Here is a 23,487-nt window from a genome sequence, read left to right on the forward strand (position 1 = left end):
TGCTGCAAGTTGTCACACGTATTCATTACAATTTGATCTCAAAGAAGTCAGTCTGTGCATGGGACACAGGTTTGTCAATATATTTTTCCCATAATACCGTCATTTATATCTAATATGCCAACTCTGCCATTCGGTTAACGTGTTTTACTGTTCATGCAAAAACTTATCTGTGACTTCAGTTCTTCTAAACCATCTGTCAAAGTTCCCTTTGTGACTAATGCGGACTAAGTCTATCGCTGTTAATTTTAGAGTTAGCTTATTAACTCATCCCGAAAACAGCTGTGAATGTCTTAAGGAAAAAAAAAGAGAGAGCGCCTTGCAGTTTTGTTTTTAAGCAGAGCTGAATTTGTCCACCATTTTGATAATATGCCCCTGAATCATTCCAACATTATTTGTGCACTGCGTAATTATGATAATACTGTGTTACTCTATCATAATTATTAGTTAACAAGCCTTTTTGTATCTGTAGTCGCTTTTCAGAATGGGTAGAGGATATATTGTCGAAGAGGTGGTGGAGAAATATCTTGCTAATCTTCAAGCAGCTGTTGGAACGTGTCTCACAGGATTGCTAATTGGCCAGGTAAGACCAGTGTGTAACTTCTAAAATAGGAAAATATTACTGAATCTGAAATATTACTTCCTCAAACCAGTCGTCACATGTTAAAATTTTAATACATTCTCCTTGACTTGAAGTGTTCTCTGCAACGAGATTTTGTGGTGCTGGCGGTGCAGACACCTCACAGAGAGTCAGAGGGCCAGTCTGAGAGCAGAGGTGCAAGCTCACTGGATGCCATTGATATGGAATGGGTTACAGAGCATGCCAGGCAAGTGAGTAACAAACCAAGAAGAAAATAACCCACAGAACTAAATGACATTCATTGCCTAAGTAGACTATTTGGCAAGTTCTGATTGGTTCTTGGTTCTAGGTCTCCAGGATGTTACCGGGAGGACTGTCAATTCTTGGTGTGTTTCTGATCACCCCATCTGACCTGGCGAAAGAAGCTCAAAATACATTAAGGAGGGTAAGTGTTTTCTGTCATCATTTAGATAAGACACTTCATTTGGATTTGGAAAAAAAAAAAGCAATCATCTACATGTTGTGAATGGCCCTTTGTGCCCATGTTAGCTGTTCCACTTCCATGTATAACACCTGCCATTCTGTATAAGTAGCATCCAGTTCATAGTTAGAATATCACACGGTTCCGATGAGACTTGTTTTAAAATATTTTTCAAAATATGAAACTTCAAAGCCTATGGTGTTTTTTCTCTTTTCAGTTGGTCTTTGCAATTGAAAAGCATGTAACTAAAGGAAGATTGTGGGATCTCTCTGAAGATGATGTAACTGACAGAGTGACCTTACACATCTGTTCCAAAACTAGAAAGTATCCTTCCCCGGACCATTGACATATCCTGCATATTTCTCTGATGTGATTAATTAGCCAGATACAGAAAGTGTAGAACATTTAAAGTGGGCTTTAATTTGATGATTTAAAAAGCGAGAGAACACATCAGACACAACAACATTTTTAGTGATCTTCCTTAATTTAGTCTTTGCAGAGCTGTCTGCAAAACATTCGATGTGAAAGATCCAAAGGTAAGAAACTCTTCATGAGAGGATTATATGCTTTGATTTGTTGTATGTGTGTTATTATGACTTATCACATTCATGAATGATTTATGACATGCTGACTTTCAGTGCTCTGCCAAGCCAGCTGATTGGAAATATCAGTCAGGGGCCTCTCTTTCATGGCCAATGCTGACCTGCTCTGTGGAACTGGGCCTACACATACCTGTGACAGGGACCTCCTTAGAAAATATGGACAGATGTATGAAGGTAACGGAGTGACTCTCTTAGCTCTCCTGAGAAATGCAGAGAGCTCAGATACTGTGATCAAACTGAAAAAAGCCTTATTTCAAGAGTGCACCATAGTTAATATTTGTCCTTTTCTACCCCTGTCTTTCAGGATGGACTGAAGACATGGGCCCAGCAAATTGGGGCTGGAATTTGTCTTCTAAATGGCAAGCAGTTGGCAGATGAAGCAGACCTCATACCTGGAGCAGTAAGGATTCTGGCATTCTTTTTAAATCTGTGTTGTGGCTGCAGTTTATAATACCAGTTTACACTGACGTGTGTGTGTGTCTCGCACAGAAAAAGAACACAAAGATGACTCAGCAGACGTTTCGGGCACAGATCCTTGTATCAGCGGTGAGTTTCAGTCCCTTTTCCTTCAAAAAAGCACCTTTCTTTTGTATCTCATTAGATTTATTTATTTATAACTGCATGTATGTGAATGTATTCATTGTCGTTAATGATGCATGTGAACCTTTCAGATTGATCCACAGGGAGACCAGAGGTCCACTGCCTTAGTTCAGGCCTGTAGTGGTTCTTTGACCATCAACGGCACAGTCCACTGCAGAGCCTACATCCACACCAACAAACCCAAAGCTAAACAAGCCATAGAGGTGAGAGCTGCAGTCATGAGTATTATGTGTCCCAGTCTCTTCTTACAGTGTTAATCTCTACTCACCAACTATGGTAATAAACTGCAACAGTTTCCAATGATTTGGTTAATACGTTGTCATGGGAAGCTTAAGAAAAATTTGGACTCTGTACATCAGACATGACTAAGTTTGAATTTATGTTAAACTGTTCTCTGCTCACTGAGTGTGCTTTGACTCTGATTCAATAGGCTCTGAAGAGAGACATAATGAACACAATCTTTTGTAGAGCAGAGATGCTTCTGGAGGATCTTTTGATGAATGAAGGAGAAAGCAAAGGTATAGTGGTTCATATTAACTGTTTCATATAATGAACAACCCTCTGGTCTGAGGGGGGGGTTGAGTAAAGGACAGTTGATTTATACATAATGAGTATGTCAGCGGTGGCTTTTTGTTGTTCCATGACCCTAGATGGCGCCACAGACCCTTGTACAAGATTTTTTTGTATTTTTAACTCTACGGTTGGGCAGTTAAAAATATCAGCACTTAAGTGGATGTCCTTTCTTCATTGTTTGCACATGTGTCACTTTTATTTAATTAAGTTTCTTTTAGAATGTTGCAGTAAAATTGAACATCAGATCCTCCTTAACTCCTGACCATTTTCAGTATAAGGATGTGACACTAGTGTTTTCTATGGCATGTATGTGTGCAGGTCCTGCCAGTGGACAGCAGTCTCTCCCTCACAGAGTCTTTGCCCCTTTGCCTGGCACTGGCCTGTGTGTGTGTGACTACATGTTCCCTGATGAGACCACTGCAGATGTGGCTGAACGCTTTAAAGAGATGCTGGACAGGGACACAGCGGAGGAGGAGATCGACACCAGCCTGGAGCCCAGTCAGGGTGAGCCTATTTCTCATTGCAGTTCTAAGAGCATTATTTCCATATTAACTCCATATACACAATGGATACATGGAAAAATAAGTAAAAGTGAAGAATGTACTCTAGATATGCCTTATATCACATCTATCACAATTAATGTTTTCATCATGTGAAAACATGATTTCTGTGTTATCTTCTATATACATTAAAAATCAGTCTCTTGGAACATTACTAAAATTTTACCTCTACAACGCAACAGTGATAAAGCACATAGGAATGAACTTTTTTAGACCTCAGTTTTTATAAGGTTTATGTTTCTTAATCGTGATTATTTCCAAACAAGCTCCCTGATTCGCACTCAGCTCTGTGCTTTTGGCTGGTGTTTTTATCCAAAGCGACCAGCGGTGCATTCTGTGTCACACGCGGAGCAGCCTTGGTTTACGTGTCCTGATGATAAGACACATTGGCATCAAACACTCAGGTTCCAGAAACAAATACTAAACCCTCAGCCAAGGAGGCAGGTTTATAGTCTCCTGAGACACAACCATCCTCAGATTTAGAATTTATGAATTCACATTAGTGTTTGAATGTGTAGGTTATGCTAAGTTGTGTTAGTTAAAAGTGATCAGATGAGTGTGTTGGGTAAATGACTGTTTGTGGTTTGAAAGCACAGTCTTTCTAAAACAGCAACAGCTGTGTGAGCTGAACCATACAAGCCTCTTCAAAATACACATACACACACACATGCTCACACATATACTCACTTACATACACACGCTCACACACACACACACACACACACACACACACACACACACACACACACACACACTTATTTCTTATTTGCATTTTTTGATTCAGATGCCTGGCTTTGTTTGTTTTGTCCTGTTGAAACCAGTTTAAGACAGAGATTGCATGTTTCTGCAAATCATTAGCTCAGGATTCCAAGGAAATCAAGATTGAAAATTCCTTGCCTCAGTGTATGAAAGCACCTCTCTAATTATCTTATCCAATTAAACTTAGCAGCTATAGTAATACTGTTATTTACAAACGTGTCTATGTGTGTGCTTTCAGCTCATGCATCAGTTTCCTCAGGAGTGGCAGAGAATACACCAGATGGTCCTCTGTTAGACAGCCCTCACTTAACCCCCACTGACGCTTCCAAAAGCCAGGGAACCTTCCAGCATTATGTTGGTATGTATCCCTTATTGTCCTAGAGGCTAAAAGTCACTGCAGCATTGATGTGAACAGAAACAGGACAGCATATATTCAAGATTTGTTAGTACAAGGGCATACTAATATCTAATGCTTATGCTGAAGGTGTCTGATAGACAACATTAGAGCAAATTAAAAAAAAAAAAAACACTGGCTGCCATCTGGTGAACGAGACTTAAAGAAAGTGGAACCTCCTGTTTAATTCAATAACATCAGTTTTTGTGAGTCACACACAAATCCTCTATATTGTATTTGATTCCATGTTTATGACTGCTCACACTTTCATTCCTATAAAACCAAATTCCAAAATCACATTGAATAACCATGGTAATAAAATGTTCCTCATAATGTCTCTGTAGATATCTGTATACTTGTCAAATTCCTGTTTCCCCTCTTATCTGATCTGTTGACCAAGTCCATTACTCGCTCACTCACTCACTCACTCACTCACTCACTCACTACCTCACTCACTCACTCGCTCATACATGTCTCCTTTTAATTCCATAGGTGCTGCAGTGGCTGCTGGGATTGCTCTTCTAGTCACAGCTACCTCCCTGCTTTATCTCAGTGACTAATGACAGTGGTACAAAAACACATATAAAATTAGCCCTCCACACATTGCCTTTGAATATACACACGCAACGCGTATACACACACTCAGTTTGATCACATGAAATGGTCTTAATTATAATAGTTTAATCAAGTGATAAATACTCTGGTAAATATTGTCCATTGTCTATGAAAAAAACAAATCCAATTAAAAAACAAATCCAATCTATTTATTTTTGTTTCTCAGTCTCAATAGATTGTATGTATCAGTCAATCTTGCTGCTTTGATAAACATTTTACAGTGTTTAAAGCAGGTTAGAACATGTCATTGTACTCTAATACTATTTTCCTGTATAGATGGGAGTTCTGTTCATTAAACTTGTTGCATAGAACAGTTATATGGCTGAATGAGTGTTGTTTGATTTGCATCAGTTGCTGTAACTGCCGTTTGAACTCTGTTTGTGTGACCCCATAGAATTTCATTAACTTTCCTCACGTCAGGACACGTCAACTGTGCCAAAAATGTGAGAGTCTCCTGTGTCACTTTCAAAGCAGTGCATTCCCGATTCAATCTCATTTGTATTTACAGTTTGCCAGTGCAATCATTTCTTAAATAAATATTTTAATTTTTTTAAATGATGTGTCCCCTTTGTGTGGCTTCAGTTTTTTTCTTTCAGTTTTTCATTCGCCTTGCCTCAGCCCACCATATGTGTCATAAGTGGTGTGATATTTATTTTAACAAATGACTGATGATCTGTTTAGGGATTAAAAAACATCTCTTAACCCTGTGTCCACACAAACCATGTCTGGCACGCAACCCCTATACCCACCTCCACTAAGTGGTGAGTATTGTTACGGCGTGTTCTAAGGAGTATGGGGCAAGTGTTAGGACTTGTTCATAAATATAGGGCTTAGGCACGGGAAATTAGACGGTGAATCATGCAGAGGTAACTAGGGCGACAATACAGCTGACTGGCTCAATTCATGAAGATGGTAGAGCCTCCGTTTCTAGATATTCCTGAAAATCCAATGCCTCAACATTCTGCCCCGGATATGTTCAGTTTAAAGAACTTCAGCACACGAACATCTGTGTTCCCGCATGAAATTTATTTGCATAGCAGATAAAGATTTTAAATACTAATTTTATAAGCACCAACACATGGAATTTCACCCCTTGACTTTATCCCCTCTCACTGAACAGTTTTGAAAATTCAGTAATAGAAAGATAAAAAAAAAAGCAAACAGCATATATTTTAGAGGTGCTGGTAGTTTCACAGCTTTCTCAATTTATGTCATGGGAGAGCAGTCTGAATAAGTGGCTATTACAGTACTGTATAATGTCAAATCTATGCCTGTAGTTATCATAACAGATTTTCAAATGGAAAATGAATGTGGTCACACCCTTTGAAATCTTCAGTTTATTACTGCTGCTCACACACCGTGTCAAGTCCATCAGGCTGAGCAGCTCCTCTCCTCATCCTCCCATTCCAGATCATTCCACATTTGCTTCTTCCTCATCATCTGGGCAGGCTGCAAATTCTTTCTCTGGCAAAAGGCCATACTCATTTAGGAAAGCCTCCACGTCGGTGGCGAAGAACTCCTCATTGAAGTGCTTCGTTATGCACAAGAAGTTGCCCAGGATCTCGCCGGCTTTGTAGACCAGCAGGGCGGGTAGCACGTCGTCAGAGAAGCGTTCTCCGGCTCCAGTGTCGGCGGCACGGATACGACAAAACTTGACATTGGGATACTCGGCAGCCAGGCAAGTCAGGCAGCTGTTGAGCTCCTCGCAGCCTTTGACATCATCGGCGTAGATGTGCACCACCACCAGTGTGAGGCGATGTTCCTTCTCGATGACGTCCAAGAAGGCCTCGCCGCTTTCCAGCTCAAAGACGCCGTCAAACTTGGGGCCGAAACTCAGGCGTTCGTGCATCTCCTGCATGCACTGTTTGCGGTACTTGCGCAGACACCTCTCGTCCTCCTCCTGGATCAGCTCGTACTCCTGAACGCTCATCTGCATGTGCCAGAAGGAGAGGCGGTTAGCAGACAATACTGTCATCATACCATCCTGAGGAATAAACAAACTCGAGCAATTTCCATCACAACAAAACCTCTGCATGACCATGTATTGAGCCGTTACATATCTCACCTTGCGGTAGAGTCTTTCACGAGTGTCCTCAGTGGGCTTGGGGTTGGACATCTGCCTTAGGAGCTCTCTCTTTTGCTGTGGGGTGCTCTCATGGTCCACACTCTCCAGTTTGAACTTCCTCCAATCATTGATCACCCCTTTGGGTCCTGTAGATCACATGAGCAATGAAACACCTGTGTATATTGACCAACATTAAAATCTTTGTTTAAGTGTCTAGCAGAAGATGATCAGGTCAGCCATCTAAAGTCATCTCCAAAGGTCACGGCCTATGTGTGGTTTGGTAGATTCGTACCTGCTAGATTCCAAATTCTACTCTGGAGCTCTGATGACACTTTGGTAGTCTGCACGCTTTTTTTTGTCATGAATGTGATGTGTTCCTCATTTTAGTTTTACTTACTTAGTTGATGACAAATGGGGAACACTGATAAAATCATAGCTTCCTAAACTGGAAATCTGTCTTGCTTGTCGCTGCTTAGCATGGGCCAAGTCAATGTTCCCAAATATTTTAGGATTGCAACTATACTGGTTTGGTAAGGTGTTTGATGAAAGGCTGAACTAATCACTTTAGCTGAATCAGATGTCATTGCTGGGACAGAGCAGCATGTGCGTTCCAGTTCACCACCAGAGCCAAAACAGTTCTACGCCCCAATGTACGATGTCAGCTCATGCCCCACTTACAACACAAAACATCCACTAGTGGTGGAATGTACTATTTAAAAAAAAAAAAAAAGACGAAAAGTCAGAATCCCAGAGAAGAGCCAGAGAGGACTAATCCTGAACCAAACCTCAGTGTGAACATTTTTTTTATTCAAAGTGCAATTAAGTCAAGGGCTAGATGAAGTCTCATCTGGGAATCCAGTAAATGATCTCCTCACCTGTGTGTATGGCCTGCTGGTCATCGTCGTCAATGGCAGTGCCTGACATCTTGAGTTTACTATGATGAGAAAGAAAGAGATGTAATTAACAATGACAACATGAATCCCCATTTTTCTTCACTGTCTTTCTTAAAATTCCACCGAAAGTCCAGATTGGAAAGATGTTGTGAGACCATCAGAAACCATCAGTGATCGTGTCCTTTTTAACCTTTTCGTCCATTTTCATCGATACTTTCTTAGGAAAAGTAATGTCCTTTGAGTAGTTCTCTCCTGCCTTAATGGTCAGAGCATTCACTGACAGACGGATGATTAAACTGTTGCTTAACCTCACGTATTGTAAAATTACAGATCATTTTAATTGAACATACGCTTTGTGGTGTAGCAATTACATTTGCACAGTGATTTTCAGAACCTTAGGGTGCACTGGGCTTATTACAGGCAGGCTGCAGAGTTACTGTAATGCAGCAGAAGATATAAGCTTGCGATGCAACAGTGTCTATAAGACGGATCTGAAGTCTATTCCATGGCATACTCAAGCTGTCAGTCTCATCTATTGTTATCCGGGTTGAAATGGTATTATCAGATTTCACGTGTGATGGCTCGTGCCTTTACAGTTCATGCAAGAGTATATTTTAGACATTGAAGTCCAGTGTATTTCATGATTTTAGTGGCTAATTTCATGCTATGTACAAATTCATTGCCTGAATAAATATTACAATGTGATGACTGTTCTTTCAGAGCATCTGAGTTGGGATTTAGATCTTTTCTGACACATAATTGACACAAAACCAAGTTCATAGTTACATATTAAGATATCTGTGTTTGTCCTACTCATTGAGCAGTTTTCATAGAACTGGTTTGTCTCAGTGGTACTCAATGATTCAAACATAATCTTTAGCCCTATGAGTCTGTTAATATCATTGTAATAATTTGTCAGACATGAGTCTGCATCATTTAAACTGTTGCCCATTCTCATCCTTATTTATTGTTATCATAAAACATACTTTGATGCATAAAAATTGTGTTAACTTCTGAACAGGAAAATATAAAAAGTTTTTCCATGGTTGTCACAGTGGCAGATGCATTCTTGGTTATGTCACAAACTGCTCTCCGCAACCTACTCTCTGCAAACTGCTTTCTGCAGTGCATAGTGTCGAGCATCAGCTAACTCTTCGTATAACTTGACATGTTTGTTTCCATACAGCACTACAATATGCATAATTCTCAGTAATTTTTAGATGTTTGTCTTCAGCAGAAATGTAAGTAGGCATAATTTATCTTTCACAATACACAAATGAAAAATTACAGTATCATAATTCTTACCTGTCTTTTTAGTATCACTTCCTGTCTTGACAAGGGACTGGGACTTTACAATAACATGGAGATCACTGATGTTTTCAGTTATTAGTGACCACTGTCCAGCGAGTGGGCGGGGCCAGAGGGGCTTAGTCTGAGCATTAAACATGAGCATCATAGTGACATCTAAGAACGAATTTGCTGAGAATTAATAGGATTATGAGAGAACAATCCTTCAAGCCAGTCTTGCTGTGAGTCATGACAGGTGAAAGACGGACAGACAGAAAGAGAGGGGGGGGAGGAATTAGAGTTTATTAAGACAGGCTTCTTTTTAAAGGTGTCAGAACATAAAAACTAAACAAAAAAAGGATAAAGATAATTTTATATAGAACACCTCTCAGCATTCAGACTCTGTATTTCAGAAAAAAAATGCACCAAGACACAAGGGCAAGATGTATTTTATTGGCTGAATAGATGATTAAAATTCTGACTGCCCTTTAGTGCAACCACTTGGTAACACATATAGGAAAAGAAAAAGAGCAGTTCCATCCTATGCAAAATATAATTATGCTCTTTTAATCATCTTATATATTGTAATGTAATAGTATCTTCATCCCAACATAGCCTTGTCCAATGTTGCCAAATGCTTCAATAAATAGATCAGCCTTTGTATGATCATATTTCATAACCAGCTAAAACCCTGAGTCATTGTCTCAACAGTGTCATTCTAGGTCGCTCATCAGGCAATAAATCCCCTTTGCTGGCTTTACATTTGAGAGAGAGCCACCTTGAAGCTGTGTCCAGTACACACTTCAGTACATGTGTCATTAGAACTGGGTTTAACATATCTATCCCTTTGACTTTAACTCATCACCACTTGGAGGAGCCACAACAGAGACAAATAAAACTGAACAGTTCTATTACATTTTACTTCAGTGACTTTACATGAAGCATAATGTTGTAATATCATGAGCATTAAGACTTTTTAGCACCTCATTAATATACTGATTTTGTATTCATGCAGAGTAGGCTATTCTAAAGTATCTAAAGTATCTGGAAATACTGTTTGCATTAGTCTGTCTGTGTCTAATCATTTAAAAAAAAGCATTCTCTCCCCTCATTTCTGTTGTGCATACCTCAAGCCCTATAAATGAAGAGAGAGGGAAAAATTACAAAACCATACCCTTAAGAAATTGTATTGAATGTTTATGTGGCGTTGCTTAAGTTATTGAAGTTAAATCTATAGTCAGACTCACATTAGTCATAGTAAGTTCATCATATTTCCAAACCAGCTAAAACCCTGAGACACCCCAAGAATTAGCCCATTCATTACATACAAGCTCTATATAATGAATACAGCTCTTCTGGGGAACAAACCAGGCTGTAATCACAAAAAGAGTTGGATTTTGGATTAAAAAGGACTTCAAAAGGATGTCTGGTAGCAAATTTTTCAGGTGTGCAGTTGATACTTGCCTGCCTATGTTTGCATTTTCCAAACAGGTGGTCTGTTAAAAAGTCACATATGATGAATGCTGAGAAGGTGACTGGTAATCAACTGATTCAAATGGGGGTACTCTCTGTGGTTGAATTTGAGTATTTTCTCCCTGTGTATTTGGAGTTTTACCACTTTCACTGTATTATTAATGTATTGCGATTTGAACAATGTAATAAAACGTGTACAAAACTGTGTGTTGCTTGGCAATTTTGTTCACTCACAAGGCTGTAAAGATGGTGTTAGCTGGTAAATGTTTTTTTATGTTCTCTGACAGTGAAGATTTGTTAAGCCAGGACCAGTGCAATACCACTGATAGAGTCTTTTGTTATTTTGCTATCATGTATAGTTTAACCTATTTTTTACTCCACTCAACTCTACTCACATACATGAATTAGTACATCTGTGTTAGTGCAACTAGCTCTTTCTCATGCACTGACACCTACACATATTTACTCAGCTTCTTCTCTTGCACTTTTTCCTGTTTTACTCTGACGAGAGGCAGCGTGTTTCTTCATTGTCCGGATCTGAGTCATCTGAGTTACCTTCAAAAGGGAAAATACCTGACATTACCGTGACATCAGCCTCCAGCCAGCGCTCGCCTCAGCCCCTGGTCACGATCTGCCTCTCTGCATTATATTAGAGACACCTGCTGCGAATTCCATTGTTTGGTATAAATAGAACTCTTGGTCAGTCGCGTCTTTGTGCTTAAAATTTCAAAACCATTTAACCATCCACAGCTGAAATAACATTTCCTCTAAAAAAAATGTTCCTGATGATGTCCAAGAATCATTTATAATTAGCAAGGATGTGGTGCACTGTATTTCGGCTTGGTTTCAGTTTTCATTTGATCAGCGTTAAAAGTTCATCTTCGGAAAACAGAAAGACATAGAAAATATTTAATTGAATACTGCATAATAAAATGGTTTTCTAATCAAATATTGGACAGCTGTTGTCCAGGATATTCCTGCATTACCCACAGTTACGTTACTATAGCGTAGTGTAGTCTACAGTAGCTACACTGTAGCCTACTGTTGAATCAGATTTACACTTCGGTAAAAAATCACTTAATTTATTATAATCTGGAACTCTAAACTGACAAAATTGATCGATGGTGTATTTTTTATAAATATACAAAATTCAAAAGTCTGATTTGTAAAGAGTGGTACATTTTGTTTGCCATTACACAAACAACATACACTGACGTTTACATAGTCATCTTTTAATTTAAGCTCTAATTTCTCACTCTTAAGACTGTTGGCATGACTCGGATCATATACGATCTGTCCATTCTCGAGGATGATTGATTATTAAACAACCCTAAAGTTATGTAAAGGACAAAGTATTAAGCATGTCAAAGACTACTGAAATTGTAAAATAAAAGAAATCGTTCACACTTTCAATCGTTTTATTATGTATCAGAAGATACTAACTCACGCAATGCTGAATACAATACATTTCGCGAGGAACTAAGGGCTGTTAAGCTAGAACCTAGGCCTAAACTTAAATGCTAAATCGAAAGATATTCTGAGAATAGGTGCTTAGCCAAAATTTTTGTCATAGTTTATATGCCACACGTTTCTTTGATTTCAAGTGATAAACCATTACACAAGCGTGCACAGCATAACGTAACAGTTTGTTTCAAGACACCGTGCTCCTGGGCGCCGCTCTGTGGTTAAAACTGTCAGGTTTCTCAAGACATTATGAAAGAAAAACTGCAGAGATGTCATATTTAAGTCCAATTTTAAACTTAATAAAACCGAAAAAAGAGCTGCCCTTCTTACAATAGTATACCAATTGCTTTTAGATTTTAAAACAACGTACCAGGTTGCTTTGTTGGGTGCACTTTTTTCACGATCAACGAGTTCGCTGGTTACAGAATTTCACTATGCCTACATTTTAAATATCTTGAAATTCTACCAGTTTTACCAGCCATTTACCTTGACACCTTGACCATTTTCTATATCTTTACGACCTGTCCACCGACAGGCCACACAGGGCGTAAACCACAATTAGGGAAGTCAGGTCCTCTCCTCCTCTCCTGCTCTAAGGGCATGCCCAGCAGATGGAGTGTCATATTGAAGCAAAACTCCTGGTGGATAAGAGTTGACACGTTTCGCAAGGTACGTATGTGTACCAGTGTGTTGCCTATCCACTGCTTTGAATTTTCATGAAGTAAATGACATATGTTGTATTTTACTAGTGTCGTGCAGGGACTGATGATAAACTAATTCACATTTAGTCGAGGTGCTTATGCGAGCTCAAAGTGAGATTCCAAAACTTCGAGTTATTTTATAGGCCTAAATGACGACCGTATCAAAACGAATGTTGTGGCGTTCGAAACGTACTTTTTTCTACTTGTGCTATGTGTGGTTAGTCTGTTTTTTTGTATAACAGAGGTTGTTACGGGTGACATACAGAACGTTTCTGTGTCCAGGCAATCAGTTACACCTACACTGACTTGAAAGCGACTAGCCCGAACCATTGGAGTTCTTTCTTTCGCTGGCTGCTGTATTTGATATGAATTATGAAATGCGCAGTATTTCTTACGACTATTACCTTGAAACGAAAGTTGGGTCATGGGCGCAAACAGTGTATAAATGGCCGTATGAACTCACCCGATTTCCTTTTACAAGAAGCAAAACTTGAAAAATGAATTGTTGCAGTCAGGTACATGTTGTTCTTGTCTGTAAAAACATTTTGACTTTTGTACATGTTGCTCTTGTTTGTAAATGTTTTTGTACTGCCACGCCTGATACATAAAATCTTTTAGCGTGCCTCTGCATTTTATTTATTTATTTTTGACAGGCTATTTTTTATCTTTCGTTCTTTATGATTTTTCTCACTTTAGTCAATAGATGCTTCCCAGGATTGAACAGTCAGGGGGTCCCTCCTGATTCTGAACTTCTGGTTTCCTCCAAAGTGTGCGTTTTCATACTAGTGACAAGATGTGCTCTATAGACCCCTATCAGTACATTGTGGTAAGTGTTAGAACGGACATTTTGTTATAAAATAGCCTAGTTCTTTTAAAAATCCCTCATATAAACATGCCATCCATCTCCTTGAGTCATTTTACTGTAGTATACCTACAATGTGTTTATAGTTTGAATGTGCAGTGATGTGAACGTGCAGTTGTACATGTACTTCAGCCGTGAAATAAATTGCCTGAGTGTTTCCATGGATGTTTCCCTGAGAGGATTTTATTTGCATTCAGCCTGATTATAATACAGCTACAATAAAGTTGCTGTTTAGGAGCGTTATGTCTCCTATACGCGCATGTATATTTTGGGAGAGTTAGATTTCCTGTTAATGAGGAGGAGTATTCTGGAAACGTTAGGTTACAACGTTTTGTTAAAAATGGATGTTAATTTTCTTGATACAGCTTTGCATGTGAAAACACCTGTACATTTCCTCTTGGCTTCTGTGGTAAATAAAATGCTTCCGTATGACGCATAGCTGAAGACTAGTACACATATCTAAACATCCAGGGTATTGTCTTTACCATGGTACTACAAAACACACACACGCACACAATCACACACACACACACAGACTAACAACCACACACATACGCAAAGGCAGTCAAACTATTGTTTATTAGAATGAACAGTATATTTCACTTAATTTCACTTAATCTCATGACTTTTACCATTTATGTGGGAGATTAGGACTCTGTGGTTTTTGTCTGTTGTTTCTTTCTTTGATTTTGAAGTTTAGGTGATAGAATAATAACTTCAGGATTTACAGACATGGATGTGGCACTGAAGTGTTTTATCTTAACTTTGTTTTGTTTTATTCACATCATTTGGCTGATTTGAAGCCTTTGCTTTGTTTTATGCATGCAGGTTGAACATCAGTACTCTCACAGATTCAAAGTGACTGTGCTGAGGGCAGAGAATGTTACTAAAGGAGCATTTGGAGATCTTTGTGAGCTTTTTTCTTGGATTTCATCTCTTGAACAAATATGATTCTATCAAATAGGTTTAATCTCTGCTCTCTGCTAACTCAATGAATATTACTACTTCTGTGTGTGTGTGTGTGTGTGTGTGTTTGCTTTTCCAGTGGACACTCCGGACCCCTATGTGGAGCTGTGCGTTCCGACATCTCCTGAGTCACGAAAGCGGACACGGCACATAGACAATGACATAAACCCTCTGTGGAATGAGACATTTGAGTTTATACTGGACCCTAATCAGGACAATGTACTGGAGGTACATAATACCAATACTGAAACCTAATGATGGATGGTGTGAACAGCTGAATGAACTCACGAGTCTCTCCTGACTTCATTTGCATCATCCACCAGTCAAAGATAAATTAGTCCCACTGATACAGTATTTTCACGCGGAGAGTTGTTCATCTTCTTTTGTCTAATTAAATTCCTTGAATTTCAGGTGACATTAATGGATGCAAACTATGTCATGGATGAAACTCTTGGGACAACTAAATACTCAATTTCAAAACTCAAAGTGGGTCAAACAGAACAGGCTCAAGTCTCTATTGGCAAGGTATTGAAAATTTACACCCTTAGTGAGATCAAGGCTAATGTTTGCATGTCCAAAACTGTTAGTATACCATCAAAAATGCACTCAATGCTGTGGTGATTTTGATATTTTACCTCAATGATGAATTAATAAAGTTACCAATGATGGTAATGATTTTTTATCTCTCCAGACAACCAAAATATATCTGGAGATGCTGCTGGAGGTGTGGTATGTATAAAATCTTCAATCATTTTGACACCAAAAATGCCCACATTTGTCTTTCTAACTAGGCACCTATTGAAGTTGTGATGTAATTCCTGTTTGCAATGGCACTGTTAAAAAACATGCATCACTGAGGTTATATGAGCTTGACTGTGTGATTAATGTACGTCCCTGCTTGTCATGACAGTTCGTCTACAGACCTGCGTTTCAGTATGGCCCTGTGTGACAAAGAGAAGCTGTTCCGTCAAGTTCGACGAGACAGAGTCATGTTGGCCATCAAGAAGCTCTTCAGCACGGAAGACAGGCGCTTCTTGCCAACCTCTCAAAGAGAGGTGAGCCCGTAACACGAGACACTTAACACCCAAGTGAAGTCGGTCGCCAAATTAACACCTGGAAACATGTAAAGGGGGTTCTAAGCACCAGAAACCTGTGTTAGAATTACTTACCTCCTTTATAAATGTTTGCCCAGGTCCCTAGCATTGCCATACTGGGTTCTGGAGGGGGTTTCCGGGCCATGGTGGGTTTCTCTGGAGTGATGAAGGCTCTGTATGAATCTGGAGTGCTGGACTGTGCTACATATGTTGCTGGACTCTCTGGATCCACGTGGTCAGTGTCAAATCTGTCCAGGCTTTAAGTTACTCAGCCTCTGTTAACCTACAGTCTATGGGGATTAATTGGAATTTTATATGAAAGTTTTGACTCACTGATCCTGTATGTACAGTGTTCATAAAAACGAATGTTCTCACTGCTTGACAAGTCTGGCTCTTTCATAATTTCATAAATCAGATATATACTATAAATTATATACTACTAAATCTCACACTACAAAATTTTTAGAGGCTAGGCTATGTAACAATCTACTAAATTAAGGGTTAAGGTTAGGTTTAAGATTAAATGTAGAAGAATAAATTGCTTTGTACACCTTCCTTGTGTGGTTTTGGCCATTTTTCACGTTGTACCTACCAAACCTGTATAACATAAGAGTATTTGCAGCAGGTCTCAAAAAATGTTCTTCCCAGTGCTCTCATTTCAGTGTCTTGTTCATCTAAGAGAGTGATGATTTTTGGGGGGATCTCGCAGGTACATGTCTACGCTCTACTCACACCCAGAGTTCCCAAACAAGGGCCCTGGGGAGATTAACCAGGAGCTGATGAAGTGTGTGAGCAGCAGCCCATTGAGACTCCTCATGCCTCAGCATATCAAGCGTTACATTAAAGCCCTGTGGAAGAAGAAAGCCGCCGGACAGCCTGTCACCTTCACTGACATCTTCGGCATGCTCATTGGAGAGACGCTCATCCCTGGGGTTAGGCCACACCCACACTCGCCCACACAGGCCCACACACACACACCCACCCATACAAAGACACACACACAGACACACACACACACCACACGAGCCCACACACAGCCATACATACACACATCCACCCCTCACCAACACACATACACACACACTCACACACACACAAATAAAAATGGCAACCAATCTTCTGAAGAGCTGTGCTCCTCTAAATTTGTTTTCCTACTGCTCATGTAACACTCCTGAATCAATTGACTGAATTGTCTGTAGGAATCTAGATAGTCTAGTCTTAATCAGGCATGTTCAGGTTTGAGGCAAAAAATTCCTGTTCCAACTCTTCTAGAGGCAGGGTTGCCTTTTCCTGGGTCAGAGAGATGGTATTGTAACATGTATGGCTGTTTGTCATAATATTCACAAAAGCTGCTTTGTCCTCATGGCCATGCTGTATCCTGATGCAAATGAATTGGCAACGTTAACATCGTGGCAACTAAGAGGGTGTTATTTATACAGAGGAAGTATACAAATACTGGCCACTGACTAAATTAGCAATGTGCGTGTGTGTCTGTGTGTGCATGTGTGTCTATGTGCGCGTGTGCGTCTGTGTGCGTGTGTGCATGTGCGTGTGTGCGTGCGTGTTTGTGTGTGTGTGTGCATGCGTGCGTGTGTGTGTGTGGGTTCTACTACTCTCCAGCGGATGGACACTAAACTAAGTCACATGCAGGAGAAGGTGGACGAGGGCCAGACCCCCCTTCCGCTGTTCACGTGTCTGCACGTCAAGCCCGATGTGTCTGAACTCATGTTTGCAGGTAAGAAGCCATGGTCCGTAATGCACTCTCAGTTTTGACATTAGTGAATTTCAGTTAATATGCAATATGAATTGTTCTATAATTCAAAACTTCAAAGAAATGTACTTTGTTGTTGTTAGGAGAGCGTCTCAGTTATTTTATTGTTTCAGTGAAAGTCCAGCTAGACTTTCATAAAATAACTGAGATGCATAAGATGCAACCTATACAGATTTGTTTATATTTGTTTACAGCAATGGGAAACATGCAAATGCCTGTGTAAACAAACCTTGCAATTATTGACTCCTCATTGAAATTGCCCCACAGTACTCTTATTGGACTCAGTGACACTCCCTTCCTCTGTGATGGACAGGCTTTTCAAAGAAGTTTATTTTTAGATCATGTGGGTAGGGTGTTTAACAATGAATGGTTTGGTGCGTAGGACTGCAAACAGTGAGTGTGTATGTACGCAGGAGGCTGTCAAATATAGCACAGGTGCTTTGCTTAGTTTCCTGCCCTGATGTGTTTTATGTTATTTATTGATTGAATTTGCTGATAAATGCATGAATGAATGAATGAGTGAGCAAGTGAGTGAGTGAGTGAGTGAGTGAGTAAGTGAGTGAGTGAATGAATGAATGAATGAGTGAATGAATGAATGAGTTAATTAATAATTACTGTACATTTACTTAATTGATTTAAAAAGAAGTAAATTTATATTTACTATAAATTTAATTTTAGAAAAGTGAAGTCCTGAAACACTGGTGTAACTTTATGGCTTTTTGCTCTATCCCTATTCACATAGAACTTGAGTCAGCTAGTCAGTGTTCTGATAAGTATCTAAAAAGCTTAGTTAGGTATGCTTAATTATGACTGAAGTGACAACTTGTGCGTCCAGAATAGTAGGGTTGCTTAGCCCTAAGAAAGGCCAACGTGTCCATGTAAACTCTTTATGTAAACTTGCCTGTGTTTTCTTCATTCTTCCAGACTGGGTGGAGTTCAGTCCTTATGAGATTGGTATGGCCAAGTATGGTACATTTATGGATCCAGGACTCTTTGGCAGCAAGTTTTTCATGGGAAGTGTTATCAAGCAGTATGAGGAGAACCCTTTGCACTTCCTAATGGGTAGGATGTTTGCCTAGCCTGACCTTTACTTGACACCCTTCCCATTTAAATGAATCAGTACATCCAAATAATGGAACAATATAAACACAGTCGCCTACACCTGTGTATTTCCACACCAGACTTCACTTCCTTTGATCTTGATTTTCCAGTTTGTCATGTGGGTCCCATAGTATAGTGTGGAAATACTGTGTGTGTGTGTGTGTGTGTGTGTGTGTGTGCAGGCGTGTGTGTGTGTGCGTGTGCGTGTGTGTGTGTGCGTGTGTGTATGTGTGCGCGCACACACGCGTGTGTAACTATTGTAATCATACATTGTCTACAGCTGTTGTAATGACACTGTGTCTGTGTTTGTGGGTGTTTGTGTGGAGTTGTAATGAAAGTGTATGTATAGCTAATGCATTGCTTTTTTTTTTTAGGTGTGTGGGGCAGCGCTTTCTCCATCCTCTTTAACCGTGTACTGGGAGTTAAAGAAACTACTGGAGGGAGTACAATGGAAGAGGAACTAGGTAAGCCTTCGAAAGAATCCTATTTGCAAACATACTGCATCTCATTGTATCAGATATGCCTGGACAAACAGTGCTGTTGTACCAGTAACTCATTACCATTGACTCATTGTGGTAACATTGGCCAGGATGCTCAGCATTGAGATTTAGTCATTCCTGCTTTGAACAGTGCCTCAGGAGAAGAATGGAAATAATTTGGTCAAAGTCAGACTGTATAGATCATTTCATCATGTCATTTCATCATGTCTCCCTTTCAATGTCACATGAAAACAAATCTCTCAATGTTTTCATGTGACATTGGAATAACTGTTTCTTTTCATGGTTAAGTAAGACATATACATGACTATATCTAGATAGCGTTGTGTGTGATGGTCTAGATAATACCTTTCTTCTCCCTGACTAATGTTACCTGACACAGTTTTGTTCCTCTGAGCTGCTTGAGGCACCACTTATGTCCATGCCTCATAATGTACTGATTGATCAATTTATGTACATGCATATGATGTCCATCTAACGCGTCTCTCTGATCAATGCATTGGAGAATGTGAGATTGCACTGGTTTTGATGCCGCTGTAGTAATGTGTCTCTCTGCTTAACTTGTGAGAGAATACACTGGTTTCGATTCCATTGTAATAATGTGTTTTTGTTTTTTTTTCCCAAGAACAAATTAAACCCGAGCACATTGTTGGTAATGACTCGACAGACAACGAAGATGAACCACGCAGGGGTGAGTGATGCTCATGCTACAGTCATAGTCTTTTCTTTGTGTGGTTACAATTGCAATCACTCACACTGTTGTGACACGAAAAGTCCGCTGCGGCGCGGAAGTCCGGGGGCCGACGCTCTCCCCTATAGCTGTGAGTCACGGGTCTGTCAGAAGCAGCAGAACAAAGCATTCCATCCCCATTACATCAGGTCTATTCTTGGCATCAGCTTGCAGAATCACCATCCTTCGAATTAGTGCTGTCGAATTTCATATACTGAACCGGACTGATGGCCGTTCAGACTGGTTGATCATACGAGTCGCTTTGAGAATGGAAGAGCTGTCATGCGTGTCGCTGTGCAAAAGTGCCCGTCGGCTTTTCCGAGTAAAAAGCACAGACGGTGCTGGCGCGGCACGCTGATTTCGTCAGCTGTACGCATCAGTTATGAAGAGTCTTCTTAACCAGTCGCTGTTCGCTCTGTTCTGTGTTTCTTTCTCTGTCGTTCTGTCTCAGCGGGCACGGAGAGTGTGGAGGTGGAGGACGAGAGACAGCGGCATGCCCAGGCCAGCTGGGTGCAGCGCATGTTTACCTCCATGGTTGGTGACTCCACCCTCTTTAACACACGTGAGGGGCGCGCTGGTAAGGTACACAACTTCATGTTGGGCCTTAACCTCAACTCGTCCCTGCCTTTCTCTCCCTTCCACGTCACGTATCAGTCGTCCGTGGACGAAGAAGTGGACGCAGTAACAGGTCAGAAAACGGTCAAGGGGAGAACTTCTGTGTCACAGTTGTTGATGAATTGTATGTTAAGCTTTGAGTCAAAAATTCAAGTCTCTGAAAGTTTGACTACTGAAGTTGCAACTGAAGATGCAACTGAAATTCAAGACAGGTTTTAAGCAGTGTTCACGGGTGGGATGTGAAACCTGCAGACATTTATGGCTAATGTTTTTGCAATGATTAGTAGTAACTCAACCAATGCTTGTCTTTGTTAGTCACGTCGGGTGGGGCTTCCTGTGGAACTGTGGGTGTGTGAAGTAAATAGTTTGCAAATTACATGTGGTTTCTAACATAAGTCAAAGAATCTGGATGCTTATTCTCTTCATTAATGTTTAAGTAGAGCGTTGAACCCTCATTGATAATAATTTACTCTCTTACACTGTTAGAGATCAATTGCATTTTATATTGTTCCATATCTCATCATTAAACCCACTGATAATCAGACTGTGTGTCTCTGCTGTAGATCCTGATGAGTTTGATCGGATCTACGAGCCACTGGATGTGAAGAGTAAGAAAATCCATGTAGTAGACAGCGGTCTGACCTTTAACCTGCCGTACCCCCTGATTTTGCGGCCACAGCGAGGAGTTGACCTCATCATCTCCTTTGACTTCTCTGCCAGACCCAGCGACTCCAGCCCTCCATTCAAAGTAAGTCAAAAATCTCCAGAATTTGGTCTAACAGACTATGTGAGGTATTTGTGAAATTTGTTTCAAGTGTTTTTGTTGAATATTTGGAGGATATTTCCTCAAGAATAAGCAGCCCTATTTTTTTAGAGCTACGCTGCTTGCAGGCTTTTGCTCTTGGCTCTACCATGTAATCAAGGCTAATCAAGGCCATGACTAAGTGAATTTGATTCATTTGGGTAGAGTTGGAGTAAAAGCTTATCTAGATGTCAGTAGAATGACTGTCTCTCTCCTTTATTTTCTGGAAATTCGGTATTTCCTGAGGTAACACAACCTGTTTGTGCACATTTTATGTGTCAAATTACAGGTGGTAAACAGAGACATCTCTTAGAAGATGCTTCTCACAGTAAAGTATTCAGGTGATTAACAACCATCCTTTACTTAGAGACGACTGTTGTGTTTACCTGTATGTGTGCCAGGAGCTGTTGCTGGCAGAAAAATGGGCACGTATGAACAAGCTGTCATTCCCAAAGATTGACACTAAAGTGTTTGACCGAGAGGGTCTGAAAGAATGCTATGTCTTCAAACCCAAAAAAGGCGACAAGAGCTGTCCGACAGTCATCCATTTTGTCTTGGCCAATATAAACTTCAGGGAGTTTAAAGCACCAGGTGAGGACAGACAGAATCGTTTCTTAATTCGTCTCATCGTTTAAACTTGTTCAACTTCGAACTGGGTCCAAATTCTTCACATGCATTTTAAAAGCAATGTACTCCAATTGGTTTTGTTCTGTATTCCTCCAGGAGTGCCTCGGACAACAGACCAGGAGAGGGAGTTTGCAGACTTTGACATATTTGATGATCCTGCATCACCATACTCCACATTCAACTTCCAATACTCTAACCAGGCCTTTAAACAGCTTCATGACCTTATGGAGTTTAACACTCTCAACAATATTGAGGTAAAGCTGTTCTCCTGTTTTACCACCTATCCCAGGGACTTATGACGCCAAAGCATTCAGCTTTCACCAACTGTTGTTTTAGGAAGTTTATATCTCCACCTTTCTGTCATTTTCTCTTCTTTTATCTATATTTTCTTTTCTTATAGGTCATTAAAGATGCAATCAAAGACTGCATTTTGCAAAGGAGAGAGAACCCATCACGCTGTGCCGTGTCCTTCTCGCTCAGTGAAATTGAAAACAAGAAATTCCTGAAAAGACAGTTGAACACGATAAAAGGAGCACACTCCCAGTGAATGACACAGCAATCATTCTCAGTGTGCCATGAAACTGGCAATAGATCTTTGACCTGAATCAGCACATTGTCAAATGAATGAATCCAACAAACCTTTAGGATTCAGAGCATAACACCATGGTTTGACACCATGCATGCTGGTTACACCAAAAAAAAACAAAAAAAAACACTGGAAAAAGGATTCTGTTTAGTTGTTGTTTACCACGGCTTAGCACTTTTCAAATGGTTCTTGACATTGTTTTATCATTCGTTTTGACTTTACTGCACACTCTAAAATCATTATATGCCTTTACTGGTTTAGAAGGAGGTAAAGATATGTGCTGACCCATGAATATGCCTGTTGAATATTTCTCTGAGAGCTCAGTACCAGGCACTGTGTCTCCTCCTGGCCAAGCTGAAGACAGGGTGATTATATCTTACATCAAGTAAGAGCAATCCCCGTATGGTTTCTGGAACAGCTTAGAGTCCTGAACCTTCACTCTTGCTGATTTAGTTGTACAACTATTGATTTCTTTTGTTTTTGTTTTGTAAAATATTTTGAATATTTTTAAGAGTTAACTTTTTTTTTTAAACAAAGTCTTATCAGTAAGTCATCTCATTTTTAGAAGTTTAGGTGCAATGCAGTATCTGTCTTAAGACTCTGAAAAGGGACTAGATCACAAAAGGTGCAGTTTCATGGCAGGGAATAATGAGGTCTACATGTCAGTCCTCTCTGTGCCAGTGAAAGGGTGAGTTGGAAGGTAATCTGACACCAGACTTGCAGGTCCACCCTTCTGGGATGAGTTAGAGGTAATGGCGTGATGTGGCATATTGCGCAAACCTCATAACTACC

The 23,487-nt window shown here is 40.1% G+C and overlaps 3 protein-coding genes across 3 annotated transcripts; 2 read left to right on the forward strand and 1 right to left on the reverse strand.

Annotated features, from left to right (window-relative positions):
• Window positions 1–42: 42 nt before the first annotated feature.
• On the forward strand, window positions 43–5,651 carry odr4 (odr-4 GPCR localization factor homolog). The gene is made up of 14 exons (XM_030775316.1): window positions 43–69; window positions 470–580; window positions 694–828; window positions 927–1,022; window positions 1,276–1,382; window positions 1,558–1,594; window positions 1,697–1,834; window positions 1,965–2,060; window positions 2,150–2,206; window positions 2,332–2,463; window positions 2,691–2,778; window positions 3,152–3,337; window positions 4,391–4,510; window positions 5,039–5,651. Exons 2-14 carry the CDS (start codon window positions 482–484, stop codon window positions 5,104–5,106), a joined length of 1,359 nt encoding a protein of 452 aa, XP_030631176.1. The 5' UTR covers window positions 43–69; window positions 470–481; the 3' UTR covers window positions 5,107–5,651.
• A 921-nt stretch (window positions 5,652–6,572) lies between these two features.
• pdca (phosducin a) lies at window positions 6,573–8,150 on the reverse strand. The gene is made up of 3 exons (XM_030775839.1): window positions 8,102–8,150; window positions 7,227–7,372; window positions 6,573–7,091 (listed from the first exon to the last, which is right to left on the reverse strand). Exons 1-3 carry the CDS (start codon window positions 8,148–8,150, stop codon window positions 6,573–6,575), a joined length of 714 nt encoding a protein of 237 aa, XP_030631699.1.
• Window positions 8,151–13,837: 5,687 nt separating this feature from the next.
• Window positions 13,838–22,656, forward strand: pla2g4aa (phospholipase A2, group IVAa (cytosolic, calcium-dependent)). Its single transcript, XM_030774723.1, has 17 exons — window positions 13,838–13,870; window positions 14,735–14,816; window positions 14,952–15,100; window positions 15,284–15,397; window positions 15,564–15,601; window positions 15,783–15,927; window positions 16,065–16,201; window positions 16,676–16,898; window positions 17,587–17,701; window positions 18,662–18,799; window positions 19,213–19,302; window positions 19,961–20,026; window positions 20,517–20,753; window positions 21,244–21,428; window positions 21,884–22,073; window positions 22,206–22,363; window positions 22,510–22,656. Exons 1-17 carry the CDS (start codon window positions 13,838–13,840, stop codon window positions 22,654–22,656), a joined length of 2,247 nt encoding a protein of 748 aa, XP_030630583.1.
• Window positions 22,657–23,487: the final 831 nt, after the last annotated feature.

This window comes from Chanos chanos, chromosome 5 (assembly GCF_902362185.1).
Source record: "Chanos chanos chromosome 5, fChaCha1.1, whole genome shotgun sequence".
NCBI lineage: Eukaryota > Metazoa > Chordata > Actinopteri > Gonorynchiformes > Chanidae > Chanos > Chanos chanos.

Excerpts from the sequence above, each read along its gene's own strand:
- pdca (XM_030775839.1), bottom strand. The coding sequence starts at position 8,150 with ATGTCAGGCACTGCCATTGACGACGATGACCAGCAGGCCATACACACA. Across the intron at positions 7,373-8,101 it reads CCAGCAGGCCATACACACAG|GACCCAAAGGGGTGATCAAT; the intron begins GTGAGGAGATCA and ends TGTGATCTACAG. Across the intron at positions 7,092-7,226 it reads GTGAAAGACTCTACCGCAAG|ATGAGCGTTCAGGAGTACGA; the intron begins GTGAGATATGTA and ends TGGCACATGCAG.
- pla2g4aa (XM_030774723.1), top strand. The coding sequence starts at position 13,838 with ATGTGCTCTATAGACCCCTATCAGTACATTGTG. Across the intron at positions 15,602-15,782 it reads GAGATGCTGCTGGAGGTGTG|TTCGTCTACAGACCTGCGTT; the intron begins GTATGTATAAAA and ends TTGTCATGACAG. Across the intron at positions 20,754-21,243 it reads AGAAGTGGACGCAGTAACAG|ATCCTGATGAGTTTGATCGG; the intron begins GTCAGAAAACGG and ends TCTCTGCTGTAG.
- odr4 (XM_030775316.1), top strand. The coding sequence starts at position 482 with ATGGGTAGAGGATATATTGTCGAAGAGGTGGTGGAGAAATATCTTGCT. Across the intron at positions 1,835-1,964 it reads ATATGGACAGATGTATGAAG|GATGGACTGAAGACATGGGC; the intron begins GTAACGGAGTGA and ends CCTGTCTTTCAG. Across the intron at positions 4,511-5,038 it reads AACCTTCCAGCATTATGTTG|GTGCTGCAGTGGCTGCTGGG; the intron begins GTATGTATCCCT and ends TTAATTCCATAG.